The sequence below is a fragment of the Perognathus longimembris genome, chromosome 8, assembly GCF_023159225.1.
Source record: "Perognathus longimembris pacificus isolate PPM17 chromosome 8, ASM2315922v1, whole genome shotgun sequence".
In the NCBI taxonomy this organism is placed as follows: Eukaryota; Metazoa; Chordata; class Mammalia; order Rodentia; family Heteromyidae; genus Perognathus; species Perognathus longimembris.
In genome coordinates, this window is record NC_063168.1 from 14,438,579 (window position 1) to 14,459,246 (window position 20,668).

Here is a 20,668-nt window from a genome sequence, read left to right on the forward strand (position 1 = left end):
TTAGCACACGAAACATGCTATGAACAGAGTTTTCTTTGCTGTGGTCTAATTATCTAAAGTTCATGTTGCAGCCTGCTCTTAAGTGTGAAAGTTCTGGGCTGTGAGAGGGATCAGTGCTTTTCTTGAAGGAATGCATTCTTGTTCTCACAGGACTGGATTGATGATCACAATGGTGGCAAATGTGGCTTTCCCAGCTTGCTCTCTTTCTTCTTCTCCCTGTCTTACACAGGCTTTTGCCACAGAGTTCTGTCCACCAAAAGCCAAGCTAAGTAAACCTCTCTTCCTTATAGAGTAATCAGTCTCAAGTATTTTAGTACAGCAACATAAATCTGACCAAGACACACCTTTTATTTATTAATAAACTATCCCATTGCCTTCTATATTCATACTCTATATTCATTTTATATGCCATATTATATGCATAGGAATTTGATTTGCAATCTATTGGCTTAATGAGTAACTTGCGTGGGCCAAGCTAAAATGATCATTCTTACCTAGAATATTTTTCCGTTTTCTTTCCAGTTTTGACTCAATGATCTCTTGTGTCCTTACAGATGACGTTTGAGCAGAAAAATTTAGATAAACAGGGACATAGCCAGCAGATTCTTGAATTCTATTTAGCAATCCTTTTGCAATAACAGACTTAAAATTAAAAATACATTAATCAATTTCACATTCAATAACATATTTTCCAGCAACCTATATCAGTACTTACCACTTAGCACAATGAGTAAGCAACAGGATAAAGAGAAAGGTTAAATCTAGATTGAAGTATCTTCTCATAATGGACATTCCATTTATTAGAACCAAAGAGGTATTCTAATCAGCCCAATCTCAGAAAAACCTTTATAGTTTCATTCTGAAATCCATATTGGTCACTGTCCAAGCTAATTTGATGATGACAGTTGCAAGAAGACTCCAATTCTTTCCCCTTCTCTTCCTCTTTTCTCCTCCTCATTCCCTATCTGAAGTTTGAATTCAGGGATAATGCCCTTGCTGAGTAGCTGTTCCGCTATTTGACCTACACTCCTGACCCTTTTTGGTTTTAGTTATTTTTCTGGTAGGATTTCATGTTTTTCCTGGGGCTGCCCTAGACCATAATCTTATCACCTGTGCCTCTCTACTTGGGATGAATCATAATGCCCAGCTTGGTTGTTGAGATAGGGTGCCACTAGCTTTTTGTATGGGCTAGCTTTGAACCTAGATCCTCTAGATCTCTCTTCCCCAAGTAGCTGGGATTACAGGTGTGACCTACCTTGCCTGGCTTAAATTTCTAATATTGATAATTTAAAACTAAGAAGCCGGAACGATGAGTATTTTCCTTCTACTCTTTACAAATGAATTGAAATGTCATTCTTGTGTCAAGTAGAAGTACATAAGCAAAAGAGGACAGGCTAACCTTCACTAATAATGTTTCTGGGACACAAACTGCTCTGGTCAACTCTTACTCAACCAGTGTGGTAACAGCCACCAAAACACAAGGGGGCACAATATAAAACTTCTAAATACAAATCCTAGTCATGAGGTCTTCTAGTTTATGTACTATTAACCCAGGAATTTATTTGGACATGGAGAGTTTTGAGGTAATGGCAGGTCAGTATAGATTGAAGATAATTTTCCTTTAAGCAATAATGTGTTACTTCTGCTGTGACAATTCTAAGTCCACCATGCCCACCGTTGCAGATGGGAGCTCTGGTTTGATATAGTTTCCTACCTTGCCCACTCCAGTGATGCCAGTGAACAACACGGAATGCTTAACGGCCAGTAGTTTTTCCATTAAATACCCATAGCGCACTGTGTCAGTTGTGGGGACAAGCATTTCAAAGAATGGAACGTCCCGACTGTATTTGAAGGCGGGTATGATTCGTTCCCAAGGATCCATCCGCTTGGTTTCAAAGTCCACGTGAATGCTCCACAGGTCACCGGAACTGGGCAGCTGAAGTGGAAAACAAAGCGCCACTTTCAACAGATAGTTCTGACATGTGCCTATATAGCCATGTGTACATGCCTATCTATAGGAATAGATATGTTCATGTAGAAACACAAATGGAATTGGATTTCTTTTCTCATTATACAGAAATCATTAAATATCAGAGGTTCGGTTTGTTTTTTTGCAGCACTTGGATTTGAACTCAGGGTGTTCTACTTGCTAGGCAAGTGTTCCTACCATTCAGTCACATCTCTAGCCCTACTTTTCACTGGCTATTTTTGAAACAAGGTCTTGTTTCCTGTTCAGGCATATGCCTAGACTACAATCAGCCTATTTTAGGCTTCCTATAATTGTTGGATGCTAGACATGCAATGGGTTAAGAAGAGGTCTGGGAAACTTTTCTGCCTGATCTGGCCTTGAACCACATTCTTCCTGTTCTCAGAACTCCCAAGTAGCTAGGATTACAGGAATAAGCCACTGGCATTCAGCCTGAGGTTAATTATTTAAGCATAATCATAAAGCACAATGAATGAAAACGTCTGACAGATTAATAACTAAACTTCCATATTGGAATTATAAAGCAAAAAAAGTGTCTTGCTAGTGGCTTGCCCAGGCTAGCCTCCTACTCTCTATGTAGCTCAGGCAGATCTCCAGCTCTTGGTCTTCCTGCCTCTGTCTCCCAGGTGCTAGGATTACAGGCATATACCTCTTTACCCTGAGGCCATTTTCAAGTTAATTCAAATTTCAGGGTCATACTCTGAGCCAACTTTTGTGCATTGTGTTAGGAACAAGTGCTACATGACCCAACCTCTACTTGCAATGGCCTGGTTAGTGCATATGGGGTATAAGCACTGCAGCTAATACCTGAAGATTCATCATCCATCCATCCATCCACCCACTTGGAAACTTAGACTGTGGCCCAAGTTGCCTTGAACTTGCTCAAGCCTCCCAAGTGCTGAGATTATAAGTGTGTATCACCAGGCCCAGTCTTATTTATGAATTCTAATAATTTGTTTCTAGACTTCAAAGGATTTTCAACATGTTCAGTTTTGTTTCCTACACGTAGTGATGATTTTACTTCTTCTTTTTTGAAGTTTATACCTTTTGTTTCTTTTGCTCCTTGCCTTACTGTGCTGGTCTATAGGACAGTGTTGCATAATGGTATTTTGTGGCTTCTTCATAAAAAATAATAACCTGGTTGTGACAAATTCACTTAACTTCGTGACCAATTAATAGATTTCAACCTGTAATTAATTAATTAATTAATTAATTGTCAGTCCTGGGGCTTGAGCTCAGGGCCTGGGCACTGTACCTGAGCTTCTTTTGCTCAAGGCTAGCACTCCATCACTTGAGCCACAGTGCCACTTCCAGCCTTTTCTGTTTATGTGGTACTGAGGAAATGAACCCAGAGCTCCATGCAAGGTAGGTAAGCACTCTACCACTAAGCCACATTCCCAGTCTAATTTTAAAAGCATTGGTAGAGATTAGTTTTACAGGATGAGACAAAAGTCTAGGAAATAATAAACAGGTATTTTAATAGCTCAGGAAAGAAGTAATACTACCCTAAGTAGCCGGAGATAGTGAAGATGAAGAGAAGACATATTTGAAAAAGAAATACTTAGGAGACAAAATTCACCCAAGTCAGTGTTTCATTATCTGTAGGGAGGTGAGCAGAGAAATAAAAATCTATGCCACTTTCTAAATGACGACTAGTAACACATGACTGTAAGATCCTGAACTGATAAAAGGAACAGAAGCTCAACAGCCCTTTCACTGGGATCTGCAGAAAAGAAAGAATCCAACGTCACATCTGGATTTTTCCTGCTGCTGCTCTGATGGCATGACTACTTCCGGAACAGAAGCTTGTCCTGCTCTGACAAATATCCTCTGGTTCTGGTCACTGTGCAGCAATGGACACCCTGACCTAAGAAGAAAAGCTGAATGAAAAGCTCTTCAAAGCTTGCAGTGAGGGGGCTGGGGATATAGCCTAGTGGCAAGAGCGCTTGCCTTGTATACATGAGGCCCTGGGTTTGATTCCCCAGCACCACATATACAGAAAACAGCCAGAAGTGGCGCTAAGGCTCAAGTGGCAGAGTGCTAGCCTTGAGCAAGAAGAAGCCAGGGACAGTGTTCAGGCCCTGAGTCCAAGGCCCAGGACTGGCAAAAAAAAAAAGCTTGCAGTGAACTATAAGGTCTCGAACCTCACGTCTTTCCTGCGCGCTCATGCACTCTTTCCATTCTGATCTCAACATCCTTGCTGCTCCTCAAAACTGCCAAGTGTGTTATTGAGCAATGCTTTTCATACTCTCCTTTTCTTCTAACTGGAATTCTTTTATTTATTTTTTAAACTAGAATTCTTTTTTTAATTTTTTATAATTTATTTTTTAATTAAACAATTGTTTTTACAAGGTGTTGTGCAAAAAGGGTACAGTTACATAGTAGGGCAGTGTGTACATTTCTTGTGATATCTTACACCCTGTTTTTCTTTCCTTTCCCTAGGTCAGGTAGACATATATACAATACACAGTGTACCAAGAACATATACAGTAGCCACGTGGCCTACGCCAAAGGAAATTCACCTAGGGCTTTAAATGTAATGTCGACAATAGGTAAACTAGAATTCTTGTTCCCTAAATAATTTGAAATTCCTTGACTTTCTTCAGTGTTCTATAAAAATATGTGTTTATGAACATCACCTTGAAGGAGACCCATCATAAATAACCAAGCTCCCTACAACACTGTGGCATTCCTTCTCATTGTTACTTGGCCTTATTTTTCTCTGCGACATATATCGCCACCACCCAATGTACTGAATATCTTTTAGTTTCTTCCTGACTCCCTCGTTGCAATGTAAATAAACTCTATCAAGTTAGGGACTAGAAAAAAAAGTTTCAGAATTGCTAAACCAATCATACTGCAAAGATAGTTATTAATTATAATTCAACGTTCATCTGTTCTAGAGAGCTTTGGAGACTGCACCTTATTTTTTCATATGGCTGGATGACTCCTAAATTATGAAAAATAAAATAAATGTTATAAATGACTAATTAAAAAACCTTCCAATTACTTTTGTAGAATCAACGTTTTAAAAATCTTCACCTTAAACTTTAATTCTAATGATTCATATTATAATGTTAAACGCAGTTGGTTCTTACCCTGGCATCAGGATTATCTTCAAATTGTGTTCTAATAAATGTATCAAAAGAATCTGAATAGTTTTCAGTTAAGTTTCCACCCAAAGACCATAAATAACAGAATACAAAAGTCTGACATATCAAAGAGTTCAGTTTCATTTGCTCCTGAAAGGATAAAGACAATGTTAATGACCATAAATAACAGAATATGAAAATTTGACACATTAAAGAGTTGTTTCATTTGCTCCTGAAAAATAAAGACAATGCTAATATTTAATATACAAGGAGAAGCATAATTCTAAATTGTGATGTCTAAAGACATTTTCCTTTATTTAAATTCACACTGTTAAGTGGGCATGTGTATTGTTTATCAATGGTTCAAAGAGGGATGATTTCTTATCTGCATAATAGAATACGGATAAAAAATATCTAGGGAAAGCTATATGTAAGAAATACTGCCAAGGTTATCTTTCAGCTGTCCATTAGAATTTCTTTAGGCCTGCATAAAAGCATTTAGGCAAACTGAATATGTTGTATTAAGAATGTGCTGTAGCGAGCTGGGAACGGTAGTGGCTTAGTGGTAGAGTGCTTGCCCTGCATTCATGAAGACCGGGGTTCCATTCCTCAGCACCACATAAACAGAAAAAGCTGGAAGTGGTGCTGTGGCTCAAGGGGTAGTTAGCCTTGAGCAAAAAGAAGCCAGGGACAGGGCTCAGACCCTGACTCCAATCCCCAGGACTGGCACCAAAAAAAAGAAAACAATAACAAAAAAGAAAACAAAAAGAATGTGCTGTAGACTACAAGGGAATTGAACATCGAATGGAGGAATAATCTAATCACAGACATTAGTCTCCTGAAAAATTGATTTTAAAACAAATGACAAGTTGGAATTACTTAATTACAAGGAAATCTATACATAATTCCATTTTCCTTGCTTCACAGCAGTAAACAAAACCTTCATACCATTGCCAAGTTACATCCATCTTTGCCAAACAACAGAGACTCCAACAGGCAGCAGAGCGTTGTAACTTTGCTGATGTCCACTTGTGGGATGGCCTGGGTGCACTTTTTATTGACAAAATGTAACCCATCTTCCACATAACGTTGGAAAAGGTTCAGTAAGTATTCTTGAGTTTCCTCATTCAACTGAAAATGGAACACACAATATTTTTAAGTGAGCAGATTAAATATATAAATTAATCTAGAAAGGCACTGGTTAAAGTCTGTACATTTCAAAGTACTCAGTAATCATGTATTTTGTGAGGCTTAAATCACTTGGTTTAAAGATATAAGCCTCATAAAATAGGAAGCAAACGTTAAGGCAACCATCTATGCGTGGCCAGGAAGGGACATATGGAGGCAAAATGGTGTTGAGCATGTTCTACCTCTTGGTTTGGAAATGAGTACAGAAGTGTTCACTTTAAAATTAGTTCTTAAGCTACAAATGCATGATTCACACACTTCTGACAATCTTTTGCATGGATAATTTTTTGTATTTAAGAATAATGACAAAGGAACACAGAAGAAAGCATTTCAACAATTCTGTAAAGTAGAAGTAATTTCCAAAGATTTAAAAATAAATTCAAGGGGCTGGGAATATGGCCTAGTGGCAAGAGTGCTTGCCTCGTATGCATGAAGCCTTGGGTTCGATTCCTCAGCACCACATATAAAGAAAAGGCCAGAGGTGGCACTGCAGCTCAAGTGGCAGAGTGCTAGCCTTGAGCAAAAAGAAGCCAGGAACAGTGCTCAGGCCCTGAGTCCAAGGCCCAGGACTGGCAAAAAATAAATGAATAAATAAATAAAATAAATTCAACTTGGCAGTGGCTCATGTCTGCTACTCAGGAGTCTGAGATCTGAGGCCTGAGGGTTGAAACCAGCTTGATCAGTAAAGTCTACGAGACTATTATCTCCAATTAACCACCAAAAAGCTGCAAGTAGAGCTGTGGCTCAAGTGGTAAAGTGCTAGCCTTGAGCACAACAGCTCAGAGACAGAGCCCACATTCTGAGTTCAAGTCCCAGCAGTGGCACATTAAAAAAAAAAACAACCCTGGGGCTGGGAATATGGCCTAGTGGCGAGAGTGCTTGCCTCGTATACATGAGGCCCTGGGTTCAATTCCCCAGCACCACATACACAGAAAATGGCCAGAAGTGGCGCTGTGGCTCAAGTGGTAGAGTGCTATTCTTGAGCAAAGAGAAGCCAGGGACAGTGCTCAGGCCCTGAGCTCAAGGCCCAGGACTGGCAAAAAAAAAAAAAAAAAAAAAAAAAAAAACACCAAACACCCCCCCCCCCCAAAAAAAAAAACTCTGTGAAAAAATTATTATTATTGGAATTCATTTTGATAAATATTATTCTATATGATCAGAGGCACAGAGGCATTGTGCCTTTGGGTTCCTCACCTAAGATATATTCTTTTGTTCTCACTGTGTATAAATGTCTAGAATCCTGTATGAAAGCCATTATTTTTTTTTATTTTTTATTTTTTGGCCAGTCCTGGGCCTTGGACTCAGGGCCTGAGCACTGTCCCTGGCTTCTTCCCGCTCAAGGCTAGCACTCTGCCACTTGAGCCACAGTGCCGCTTCTGGCCGTTTTCTGTATATGTGGTGCTGGGGAATCGAACCTAGAGCCTCGTGTATCCGAGGCAGGCACTCTTGCCACTAGGCTATATCCCCAGCCCTATGAAAGCCATTATTAAGAGAACGAGTGTTGAAAGGTTTATACAATTTGAAGAGAAAAGAGTATTGTTAAAGAGAATAAAGAGAGTATTGTTAAAGAGTATTGTTAAAGAGAATATATTGGAAAAGGATTTTCAAAAGATATAATCTGATAAAAGACTATATAGAAATGTGCAAAGAGCTGGGTGTGATGGCTTATATCTGTAATCCTAGCTACTTAGGAAGATGACATCTGAGGATCTCAGTTCAAAGCCAGTACAGGGTAGGAAAGTCCATGAGATTCTTATCTTCAATTAAATACCAAAGGCCCAGAAGCAGAGTTGTGGGTCAAGTAGTAGAGCATCAGCCTTGAGCCTGGACAGTGCTTGGCCTTGAGCTCAAGCCCTAGGACCGGCACACACACGCAAAAGTACTCTCAACACTCAACACTAAGAAACAACCCTGGACCAAAATTGAGAGACACAGGGTAAAAAAAGAAAAACAACTACAAAAGCAATACTTGGAAAACTGTTTGGTGTAAGTGAACTGAACACCTCATGGGGGGAAAGGGAAAGGGGGAGGAGGGTGGGGGGGTACGAGGGACAAGGTAACAAATAGTACAAGTATGTATCCAATGCCTAACGTATGAAACTGTAACCTCTCTGTACATCAGTTTGATAATAAAAATTTGAAAAAAAAAAAAAGAAACAACCCTGGGTATCATATATACATTTATCTGAATTAGGGAAGGGAAAGGGAACATCAAAAGGATAAAAGGCAAGCCAATGTAACAGTCATACTCACAAGACAGTACGTTGAAAATTAATTGTACAACTCAGGGTACGGGGGATTGGGGAGAAGGGAAGGTGGGAGAAAATGAGGGAGGAGGCAACAAGTTTGACAAGAAATGTATTTATTACCTTACATATGTAATTGTAACCCCTCTGTAATCACTCTGACAATATGATTAAATTAAGAAAACCAAACAACCCAGTTAAAAATTATCAAAGACCTTCCCTAACAGATACCTTATTAGATGACATACAGATGGCAAAGAAGTATATATGAATCATCTATGATTACGGAAATCATAAATGAAAACAGGACACTGCTACATGCCTGTTAGGATATATAAGACACAAAGCACTGGCAATGCCAAATGCTGGCAAGGATTGGAACAGCAGCAATCTTCTTGCCTGTTGGTGGGAATGCAAAATGGTGTAGTCACTTTGGAAGACAATCTGACAATTTCTTACTGATGTAAACAGGTACCATCTGACCCATTAGCCACAGTCTTTGGTCTCTGCTCAAATGAGCTAGAAAATATTTGTATAAAAAGTTGCATGACAGTGCCTATACAGTTTTACTCACATTTGCCCAAATCTGGAGCACTTAAGATGTCTTTCAGTAGGTGAATGGACAAGCAAACAATGGAATATTATTCAGTGCTGAAAAGAAATGAGCTATGAAGTCACAGGAAGACACTAAGTGCCTTGTATGCATGTCAGTAAGTTTTTTGTTTTTTTTTTAAATAAAACCAATCCACAAAGGTTTTGTGCTGATCCCAGTATGGCATTCAGGAAATGGTAGAACTATAGGGACAGTGACAAGATGGGTGATTGCTAGGGACTGAGAGCTAGAAAGAAGGACTGCCAGGTTAAGAGTTTTAAGGTGTGATACTGTAATAGTGGATACATGCCATTATGAAATTAAAAAAAAATCCCATGATTTGTACAAGATAAAAAGTGGGTCCTACTGGAAAGCATGTACTTTGGTTAATAAAAAACATTGTACCGGTAGTGGTTCACCAAGTTTAATAAAGGTACTATATTCATGTGAGATATTAAAAATAAGGGGAAACTGTTTGGGAGAGGGAGTACATGGGTAGTCTCTGATCTTTGTAATAAAAATTTTCCTGTAAACCTAAAGCCTTTCCAAATATAATAAAGTCTGCTCCTTAAAAAATGTCAAGAATGTTTAAAATATTAAGGCTGTGCATGATGAAAGCTCTCCATTCTGAAAACTGCTTCCTTAATAAGGTAATACGAAACAAACACATACTATTCTTAAAATATTGACATCTATGAATGAAGGAGGAGTGGGGTATGAAATGGTGGGGGAAACACATTGAAAGACTACTTGTCAATATGAGAATAAGTGAAACTTGTGTTTAGCCTAGAGAAAGTCCAGAGGCTACTACAAGCTGAGTTGTTCTGGAAAAGAAGGGGGTGGGGTGGGAAGAAACATACACATTACCAGACTTATGAAATGGTAACCCCCCAACAACACCTTAATAATAATAAAATTATTTAAAAGAAAAGAATGCAGCTGGGAATATGGCCTAGTGGTAGAGTGTTTGCCTCCCATACATGAAACCTTGGGTTTGATTCCCCAGCACCACATATATAGAAAAAGCCGGAAGTGGCGCTGTGGCTCAAGTGGCAGAGTGCTAGCCTTGAGCAAAAAGAAGCCAGGGACAGTGCTCAGGCCTGGAGTCCAAGCCCCAGGACTGGTAAAAAAACAATAAACACCGCCCCCCCCCCCAAACAAAAACAAAAACAAAAGAATGCAGAAGCTTCCCTTCATTTTGGGTGGAGTCCTGCCTTTAAGATTAGAATGTATCTTAGGTTTTACATCTGCAATTAGGGCGAGAAGTAAAACTTTCTTTTCTTTATGGCCCTCAGGCGCATTAGAGGCCATGATGGTAAACCTTGATTGTCAACATTTCTAAAGAGGATTAACTGTGTGAAGAGGACCGGCCCTGAATAAGGACCTGCACCATTCCATAGGCTGGGGACAGGGAAGGAATAAAAGGGGAAAAATGAGGAAACTCATTAATGCAGGCATCCCTTCCCACTTCCAGTCAGCCAGGCTGTGAACTGCTCTGCTCTGCCATGGCCTCTGGGCACAATGGGTTGAAACCTTTCTAGTTGTGACCCCAAATAAGTCTTTCCTCCTTTTTGAGTTATTTTGTCATGGCTGTAAGAAAAGCCTACACACAGGACCCCTAAAATCTAAAAAGCAATCTATGTATAGATTTCAATATTCTTTTCATTATAATTTCCTTTTAATACCCCCAAGCCTCCTGCAAGTCTTCCCAGTGCCTGGGTCTTTTCCAGCTGTGTCTTTAGGAAGAAGCAAAGCCAGGCAGAGGCTGGCAGGTAGCAGAGAGACTAGGCAGGCTGACAAGGTGAGGTACTACATGATAAGGGTGGACTCAAGGGTTATATAAACATTCCTGGAGAATCCAAGAATCCTTGAGGGGATAGATGGCGTTCCCTCAATCAAGCACAATGATACTTTCCTTACCTTACTGCTATTTGTGCACTGTAGGGCAGTGTGAAGCCAAACAGATGGAGATATGGGGGAAATATGTAGTTGTACTTACTTTGTTAGAAATACCTTTCATCCATGTTTTCACATAAGGCATCCATTTCAGTTCTTCAGGATCCACAAACACCATTCCGCATCGACTGACTGTTGCAGGAGAGGCTACCTTTAGATCTTGTACCTAATATTGAAAAAAAAAAAAGTGGAACCGGAAATAGCTAATACACTGCTTCCTTATTCCTCCAATGTCAATGTTAACGATTCATGTCTTTTTAAATGAACACTGATGGGCTTTATGTGGAGGAGAGAGGGAGAGCAAAAACGAATTAGAAATGGAAGAAGAAAGTTAAGTGAAATGTAGGGTGAAAAAAATCCCACAATATAGGAGGATATTGTCAATCCCTATGGATAGAAATAGGCATTTCTGCTTTTATTTGTTTCTCTTTACTTTAGTCCTCATCTTCATTCTTGTATTCTAGGACTTAGCTTAATATCTAGCACATTGTACACATTCAATGAATATTTGAGAAATGAACAACACCCAGGCGGTATCTTGCATCATGTTTCCTACCTGTATCTGATTCACAATTTTCTTTCAATCCTTCATCAAATATTTATACCACAGTGAGATAATTCATTTATATAAGTTTTTTTTTAACTTAGAAATAATTTAATCAGGGTGCTGGTTGCTCATTTCTGTAAACCTAGCTACTTAGGAGGCTGAGCAGTTTGAAGATAGCCCAGGCAGGAAAGGCTGACCATGAGACTCTTATCGTCAATTTACAAGCAAAAAGCCAGAAGTGGAGTTGTGGCTGAAGTGGTAAAGAATCAGCCTGGAGTGAAAAAGCTAAGGGACAGTGCCTAAGCCTCTAATTTAAACTATGAAGGTTGTATAGATATTTGCCTTCAAAAGAAAGTAATGCTAGCTGGGCTCCCACCTATAATCCTAGCTCCTCAAGAGGCTGAGATCTGAGCACCATGGTTGAAGCCAGCTGGAGTAGGAAAGACCATGAGATTCTTATCTCCATTTATATACCGGAAAACTGAAAGTGGAGCTGTGGTGCAAAGTGGTAGAGGACTAACCTTGAGCAAAAGAGCTCAGGGACAGTGCCCAGGCCGAGTTCAAGCCTCATGACAGACCAAAAAAAAAAAAAAAAAATAGATGCTGAAATTAACTTCCTGTTCATACAGCCATAGGATCATTTTTGATGTTTGGTCAGGATTTATAATCTATTATAAAAGAATAATCTAATAAATACTTATTAAATGAACTAAACACTATCACATTGATAAATGACATATCAGTGTAAGAAAAAAAAGCTAATGATAGCATGCCAACTTGATGAATGGTTTCACTTCAATGAGTCATACATTTACCTCAAACAGCATGTGGATTTGAGGTGTGAGCTTAATTCTTTCACTGTTAGCCAGGCAAAGCATCTTGTTATCATCTAATACTGTATTCATATTTTCAATCCAAAGAGCATCCACTGGTCCATCACTTATGATCCATTTGTGGTCTTCTGAAGTATCATTTACAGCTGCTCTCACACTTAAGGCCATCAAACCATCTTTCCATTCCAAGGTTATGTTATTTACTTCACCATATAATTCACCCATCGTGATTGATTTAGGATTAAGAACGTAAGTTTTCACTGCTTGATAAAAGGGATTGCTTAGCCCAAGTTTCTGTAAATTCCCTAAGGTTTCTGCCAGGACTTGGTAAACTGTGGTCTTACCACCTCCTGTTGGCCCAACTAACATAACACCATGCCTCACAAGCATAGTCTCATAGAACTGTATCACTTTTTTAACCATACACATCTCAGGCTGAAGGTTTTGTTCATTCATGACATCCACAATTGTTGACTGTAAAATACCATAATCATGTTCTGGAATTTGGACTCCAGGGAAGAGATCAGATATGATTCCACTGGCAAAACAAAAGTAAATATCAATTATGAACCATTGGGCATGGCTATTTTTCCCGATTTGTTACAATTCATTGATTCTTCTGATCATACACAGTAACAGACTGTTCTAACATGCTTTACCATACTGTCATTTTTTTCTAGTATATTGTAGGATTTTGTTTTCTATACAGTGGATCAGTATCCTTAGGTATAATAGAAGGGTATCTTGGGGACAAGTGGTATGTCTTATGATTATGTATTGCCTATGTATGTTGTTATAGTGATGAATGTATCACCTTATTTTTATAATTGAATCTAAAATATGTGGGCCCCTAGAAAAACAAGAGGGAAATTGAAATAGAAAATTGGTATGGGTTCAGAAAGGGAGGAAGGGCAAAATGGACTGTCCTAATTGGAAGTTTTCAGGAGATGTTTATTTTTTGCCAGTCCTGGGCCTTGGACTCAGGGCCTGAGCACTGTTCCTGGTTTCTTTTTGCTCAAGGCTAGCACTCTGCCACTTGAGCTGCAGTGCCACCTCTGGCCTTTTCTTTATAAATGAATAAATAAATAAAATAAATTCAACTTGGCAGTGGCTCATGTCTGCTACTCAGGAGTCTGAGATCTGAGGCCTGAGGGTTGAAACCAGCTTGATCAGTAAAGTCTACGAGACTATTATCTCCAATTAACCACCAAAAAGCTGCAAGTGGAGCTGTGGCTCAAGTGGTAAAGTGCTAGCCTTGAGCACAACAGCTCAGAGACAGTGCCCACATTCTGAGTTCAAGACCCAGCAGTGGCACATTAAAAAAAAAACCCAAACACCACCCCCCCAAAAAAAACCCAACTCTGTGAAAAAATTATTATTATTGGAATTCATTTGTATAAATATTATTCTATATGATCAGAGGCACAGAGGCATTGTGCCTTTGGGTTCCTCACCTAAGATATATTCTTTTGTTCTCACTGTGTATAAATGTCTAGAATCCTGTATGAAAGCCATTATTAAGAGAACGAATGTTGAAAGGTTTATACAATTTGAAGAGAAAAGAGTATTGTTAAAGAGAATAAAAACACAATCCATATATTGGAAAAGGATTTTCAAAAGATATAATCTGATAAAAGACTATATAGAAATGTGCAAAGAGCTGGGTGTGATGGCTTATATCTGTAATCCTAGAAAGAAATGAATTCCCACTTCACTAGGTATATACAACTACATCTGAGACACAGTAAAGATGTTACATAAAATGACAAGGATACTAGATGAGAGTGGAAGAGATAAACTTGGCAACACTGAGGTAAGGAGAGATCTCGTTAAGACAGACAGAAAATTGACAATGGTAAAATTAAAAGTTGGTAAAGTGAAAAATTATATCAGATTAAGTCTATGAGTTCCTATAAACACACATGTAGAAGAGCAAAGCAGAAAAATGCTCTAATAATAATAAACACAAATAGCCAATCAACACAGGAAATGAAGCTCACCGACATTAATGCTTAAAGAAATGTCTATTAAAATAGGCTTCTGTATTTGGCTTCTCTTTAAAAAACTTAATGAGAAACAGGTATTTTCATAAATCATTTATATAAATGTAAGAGGGTAAAATACTTTATGTATTCAGAGGACAACTTGATAGAGTCTATTTAAATTAAAAATATGGAAACCCTGTGACCCGGAAAAGTTGTTTCTAAGAATCTCTTCTAGAAATATCAAGCTGTAACAAGATACATTGACATTCTGGAAGAAAGAAAACTATTGAGTGGATGTTATGTTCAAAGCGCTTTATATATCTTATATATTATATATGTAGGCATGAAAACCGAAAAATAAAACTTATTGAAATTATTTTAAAAGCTAGGTGCCAGTGGAACCCTAGCTGCTCAGGAGACTGAGACTTGGAGGTCAATCCTAGAGTATGAAGGTTCAAAGCCACCCTGGGAATAAAAGTCTTTGAGACTCCATCTCCAATTACCAGCAAAATACTGGGACTAGAGGTGTAGTGTATGCAGCAGGGCTCTAGCCTTGAGCAAAAAAGTGGAGTGAGCATGGGGTTGTGAGTTTAGCCCTGGTACTGGTAAAAAAGAAAAGAAAAGAAAAGAAAAGAAATTAAAAGTGGGGATAGGGATTAAAAAGTGTAACAGAGAGTGAAGTTATCAAAGTACATTATATGCATGCTAGAAACACCACAATAAGCCTTCTTTGTACAATTAATAAAAATGTTGAGGTTAAAAATGTGAATATATGTAAAGTAAGGTAATAAAACATGGTTCTGTAGCGAGTAATATTTATATAGTTGCAATACTAAAAAAAATTGGATATTTCACTCCAGTTGCATTGAAATATATCTATTCTGCGAGAACAGGTAGAATGGAAAAAGTGAATTCCATATTCTCATTTCCCTTTAGTATTCAATATCTAAAGCTGAAAAATCAAGAAATAGCAAAGCAGGCATTGGTGGGTCACACCTTTAATCACAGCTACTCAGGAGACTGAGACCTAAACAATTGTGGTTGGAAAGCATCCCAGACAGAAAAGTAAAGCGACTTCCCCTTCAATGAAACAGTGAAATGCTTGACTACAGTTGTGGCTCAAGTAGTAGAGCAAAAGCCCCGCGTTTAAGTTCCAATTACTGGCACATGTGTGTGCCCGTGGCACACATGTGCACACACCCACACCCACACAGAGGAATGGCAGATGCATGGCACTATGAAGCATGGATGGGAACAGCAAAATAAAATGAGAGCTGCAAAATGGTTGTCTTTGGGAAGTGCGGGTGGGTGAAGGGAAAATAATTGTTTGCCGTGAGATTCATTTGTGAAATTATTTCATTTTTTAATACTATGTGCACATATGACTTGGAGAAACAAAATTAGATAATAATGAAGTAGATAAAACCAATAACATTTATGTGAAGCTCCCAGACTGTTTTTTTCCCCAGATGAGCATTTTTTTAAGACTCGACACCTGTACTCCAATGTTAATTTGCATATCACACAGTCTTGTGATTAATATTTTAAAAAAGTGATTAGAATAATGGTGAAAGTTCATTGTCTTTATTCTAAACTAGACAGTTCTTAAACTGTAATAGGAAACTCCAGGAACATGAGCAATGTATCAGCTTGTTAGAAGGAAAATGACAGAAGAGCACCCTTTAACTCTAGGTGATTGTGATGCTATGTTCTGTAACACACAGAAACTTACCTGAACAGAAGAGCATCATCTGTTAGAAATTTTGGCAAGTTGGAGTCTCGCAAAGCTCTTATCAGTACCACGTCTTCGCTTAGGTCTGGGTTCTCTCTTTTTAAAGATCTAAATTCAAAGGAATATTTCAAATACTATTGCAAGAACATAAAATTGAATGATTTACAAAACCACGGGTCAGGAATTCCGCTTGAGTTTCTGACTAGAAGCAGACACTTGTTTTCCTTTGTGTGCCCAGTGTGGGTCTCCATGATAACACAGGCACAGATTGTGAACTGGCTAGATAGTCCTGAGGAAGGTGCCAATTATAGCTTTCCAACCTCTCTCCCCCAAATGCAGACTTCATCTAACCTCAGTTCCCTGAGTACATGGTTATAGCTCTAATCTTGTTACTTTTCTGCCTAGAATGCACTGCCTTGCTCTTTTGACAACTCTTATTTACCTTTCAAAACCCAGCCCAGTTACTCCCTTTTCTGGGAAGCCACTGTACCCTCTACTGTGCTCCCTGCAAAGCTGGGCACAGCCCTAAGGTTGTCTTGGCCACACTGTACACATCAGTGCACTCTCTGTCTATTTGGCTGCAGTCCTATTAGGAGCAAAGGCATCCAAACTTTTTAATTCATTAGTCCATAAATAGCAATACTGCAGAAGGAAGAAGTGCCAAATCTTGGAAGTTAATGGAGAACAGAATGAAGAGAGAGAGGAGGAGATTTGTGTAAAGCAGGAGCCCTGAATGTGTCAAGTCACTGGTGAGTGAGTCATGGCTTGGAAGGAAGGATTGGAAAGAAGACATTTCCTCAGAGACTCGGGGTAAATTGGGGATTCCAAGTGGTTATAGAGAAGTAGATGCCTGAAAGGAGGGGAGATTCATGCGCTGCTAGAAACTAGACAGCAGCTCAGGCTTGGCCCACACTGAAGACGGAGATGGATTCTCTGACATAAGCCTGACTTGAGTATGGAATGGTGAGGTTTCTTTGAAGTCTCCAGGCTTCTCTTAGGCAATGATGTAACCCACTTTATTGTGCATGCATCTCAGACTGTCTGATAATGGAGCAGACTTTGGTATCCTAAAACCCACTGTAGGTGAGGCAGTTGCGGGGAAATGAATGAGCTGAAGCCTGCTTAGGTTCAGGTTCAGGCTGAGGGCAACCCTGACCGGGCTCCCAGGGAGGAATGCCATAGGAAGAGTGTCATGAGGATGTCAAAGGATGAATGTTGGCAAGAGCTAACATCCATCAGCCACTTCCTTCATCACTAACCATGAATCAAGCATTGTTCGAAGCGCGTCGGCTGCATTGAATGCCTGTAATTACATGTTTGGGAATATCACTGTGGACCCCTTTTGTTTCTTACCCAGCCATGACCAGTACAGACTTTACAGCTCTCATGCCAAAGTCATAATGATCCTGCTGAGACAGCTGTTCACTGCAGAGCTTGTACATCTGAGTCATCTTTCGTGCTAATACTTTACTCGATTCAAATCCTTCAGAATATAGAATTACCTAGAATAGAACAACAGGACACAGAGCTTCTTATATTGTATTGCTGACCGATTATTGGCATAACACCAACGTATGCAGAATCGACTCTGCGCATCTTACCTTTCCATGTCATTCTATCACCAGAGATGTAACACCATGTGTGGTGGCTCAAACCTGTTATCCTAGCTCCTTGGAAGGTGGCGATCAAGAGGATCATGGTTCCAGGTTAGCTTGAGCAAAATAAGTTATTAGACCCCATCTCTACAGAAGAAAGCCCCTCATGGTGTTAGGTGTCTGTCATCCCAGTTACAGGTAGAAGTATAAAATAGGAGAGCTGCAGTTCCAGCTGGCTTGAGAAAAAAGTGAGACCTTATCTCAAAAATAAGCAGAGCAAAAAAGAAAAGGACTGGCGGTGTAGCTGGAAGTGGAGGTGTGGCTCAAGTGGTAGAGCACTGGCCTTGACCAAGAGAAACCAAGTGAGAGCATGAGAACTGCAGGTCCAGCTGCAGTCCTGGAAAAAGAAAGAAAGAACAGAAGAAAAAAGCAATTCAGGGGCTGGGAATGTGGCCTAGTGGTAGAGTGCTTGCCTAGCATGCATGAAGCCCTGGGTTTGATTCCTCAGCACCACATATATAGAAAAAGCCAGAAGTGGCGCTGTGGCTCAAGTGGTAGAGCACTAGCCTTGAGCAAAGAATCCAAGGACAGTGCTCAGGCCCTGAGTCCAAGGCCCAGGACTGGCAAAAAAAAAGGGGCAGGGGCTGGGAATGTGGCTTAGTGGTGGAGTGCTCGCCTAGCACCCATAAAGCCCTGGGTTCGATTCCTCAGCACCATATACACAGAAAAAACCAGAAGTGGGCACTGTGGCTCAAGTGGCAGAGTGCTAGCCTTGAGCAAAAAAGAAGCCAGGGACAGTGCTCAGGCCCTGAGTCCAAGCCCCAGGACTGACAAAAAAAAAAAAAGCAATTCAGTGGATCTTTTGGAGTGCAAAGGTGTTGGGGGTCAGCCAGACAAGTATGTGTTTAAGAACTTACAAAGCTGTGTACTTTATTGTATATAAACTCTACATCAGTAGAAAGTACCTTGAGAAGTACAAGTAAAATTTATTCATAAATGGACTAAGAAACAAAAACAGCTTAAATGGAAAGATGCATTGATAGGAATAGTAAGAAACATAGTCATAAATAATGAAGCTGCTAGTGGTTACTGCTTTCTGATTAAGTTGTTACAGACTTGCAAATCAACCCACACCCTAATAATCATAGTAATAAACATAATTTTTATCCAACATTTTTGACTCTAATAAAAACTATGTGCAAAGAGAAGTGAGACGAACACAGTATTTTAGCACTAATTTGGACATCTTAACTCCTAGAGATGAATGACAACCCATCATTTAACTCATTAACTAAACTCATTGATTTATTTCAATGAATCAATATATCTAGTATGTCCTAGATCTCACTTGGAACATTATGTATATAAAACACTAAAAAAAATAGGCAAATGTTCAGTAAAACATTCTGTATGTTAACAATCATGCCTACACTGAAAAGCAGACAATGCATAATCACTCTGAGGGTAAATTCATGAAGAAAACCTTCCACCTCGAGAGAAATAAATGGTAAGTCAAAGAAGTTGTGCTTTCAGCCTGGCATTTTAATAAAGCTTACCTCTGCAATTAAAGCATAATTTGGCACCATCATCGCAAATGGTCTAAACAGGGCTTTCAAATTATCTGGCAATTCGGTTCTGCCTGCATATCCAGGATTCATTGTGATAAAGGCTGCACAAGTCATGATCAGCTTTATTTCCCGCCCCTCAAACATGAATCTGAAGAGCTGTTTAAAGAGAAAGAAGTATAAGGGAACACTTCTCTGGATATACATAAATTCTTCAATGTAATTATTACTCGAATATAAGACTTGGGGAAGGAGCATTTAAGCAAAGACACTTGCCTCCTGTTGTTGGAAAAGAGAGAGATTTCTCTCTTGATTATATTCTATTTACTACCAATATCTGCTGGGCTTAATGTTTCCAGCCCTCTTCCCCCTTGCCTCTGCCTGGCCCAATTTGTCTCTTCCTGGCACAGTCTTGAAATCTTCTAGGCTTCAACATCTTTTACTGAGATGCTTCATTTAACTTAGATTTAATGACCACCGAAACTTCTCCTCTCCCCATTTCTGGTATCCCTTGAGATAACTCCAATGTAGTCTTTGTTGGTCGAGGCCCCACTATTAGCATCTTTGGTACCATCCCATTCACTTGCATTCAGCAGCAACTGCTTGTTGAGCACCTGTTTTTAGGTGAGGCTCTGGGTTAGCCATGAAAGTGCAGAACTTGAAACAGTCTCACTCTTGAGCACTAGGAAAGCCTCCAGCTTTGCTGTGTGTAGCCAGATCTGGAAACTGTGACTTTCAGTGTAAGATTCTATAATGGAGCTGTGTGTAAACAGGGTGAACAGACAGCCTATTTGGGCCCTGAAGAAAGAAGAGGGGGCATTTCAGCTAGATAAGCAAAGGGAGTTTCTTTGGGCAGAAGAAGGAATAAGCAAGAGCACTGCATGTCAGGAAATGACATCAGAAACAAAGTTCCATGGGGCAAGTACAGCTAGACCAGGCCTGACCAAGTGGCTTGAACACTGAGCTAAAGAATGGCTTTTGTCCTACTATTGGGAGGAACCACAAAAGAGTATGTTAGGATCAAAGATGATAATGGAGAGGGTGGGCACATTAAGGACAGGGGGAGCAGAAAAGAATTGTCACTGGGGAGATAATGTGAGTCAGAATCTGGGAGGTTTAAGTGGGGACGAGAGATACTATTAATAAATATAACTTGGAGACTGTTTGGATTTTGGATTGACAGTAATGGGACAAATCAGAGGCGAAGTCAAGGTTTCTAGTTGGGCCATTGGGCGATGGTTGCGCTCTCCCTGAGGAAGACAGGCAAGGCCAAGGCAGGGTTGGGGCCATGTATTCCACCATGTGTCACCTATAACCTTGGGAAAGTGTCAGGTACTTTGCGAAGGTCTC

General features: G+C 39.6%; 1 protein-coding gene across 1 annotated transcript in view; it reads right to left on the bottom strand.

Moving 5' to 3' along the window:
* Positions 1-20,668, bottom strand: part of Dnah6 (dynein axonemal heavy chain 6) — a 164,161-nt gene that overhangs the window by 76,549 nt on the left and 66,944 nt on the right. Inside the window, exons 30-38 of the mRNA XM_048353555.1 lie at positions 19,310-19,477; positions 17,512-17,660; positions 16,159-16,266; positions 12,424-12,979; positions 11,105-11,227; positions 6,028-6,210; positions 5,086-5,229; positions 1,715-1,936; positions 495-642 (exon numbers count right to left, since the gene is read on the bottom strand). Coding sequence (XP_048209512.1) covers positions 495-642; positions 1,715-1,936; positions 5,086-5,229; positions 6,028-6,210; positions 11,105-11,227; positions 12,424-12,979; positions 16,159-16,266; positions 17,512-17,660; positions 19,310-19,477 — 1,801 coding nt within the window. The remainder of the gene's footprint in view (positions 1-494; positions 643-1,714; positions 1,937-5,085; positions 5,230-6,027; positions 6,211-11,104; positions 11,228-12,423; positions 12,980-16,158; positions 16,267-17,511; positions 17,661-19,309; positions 19,478-20,668) is intronic.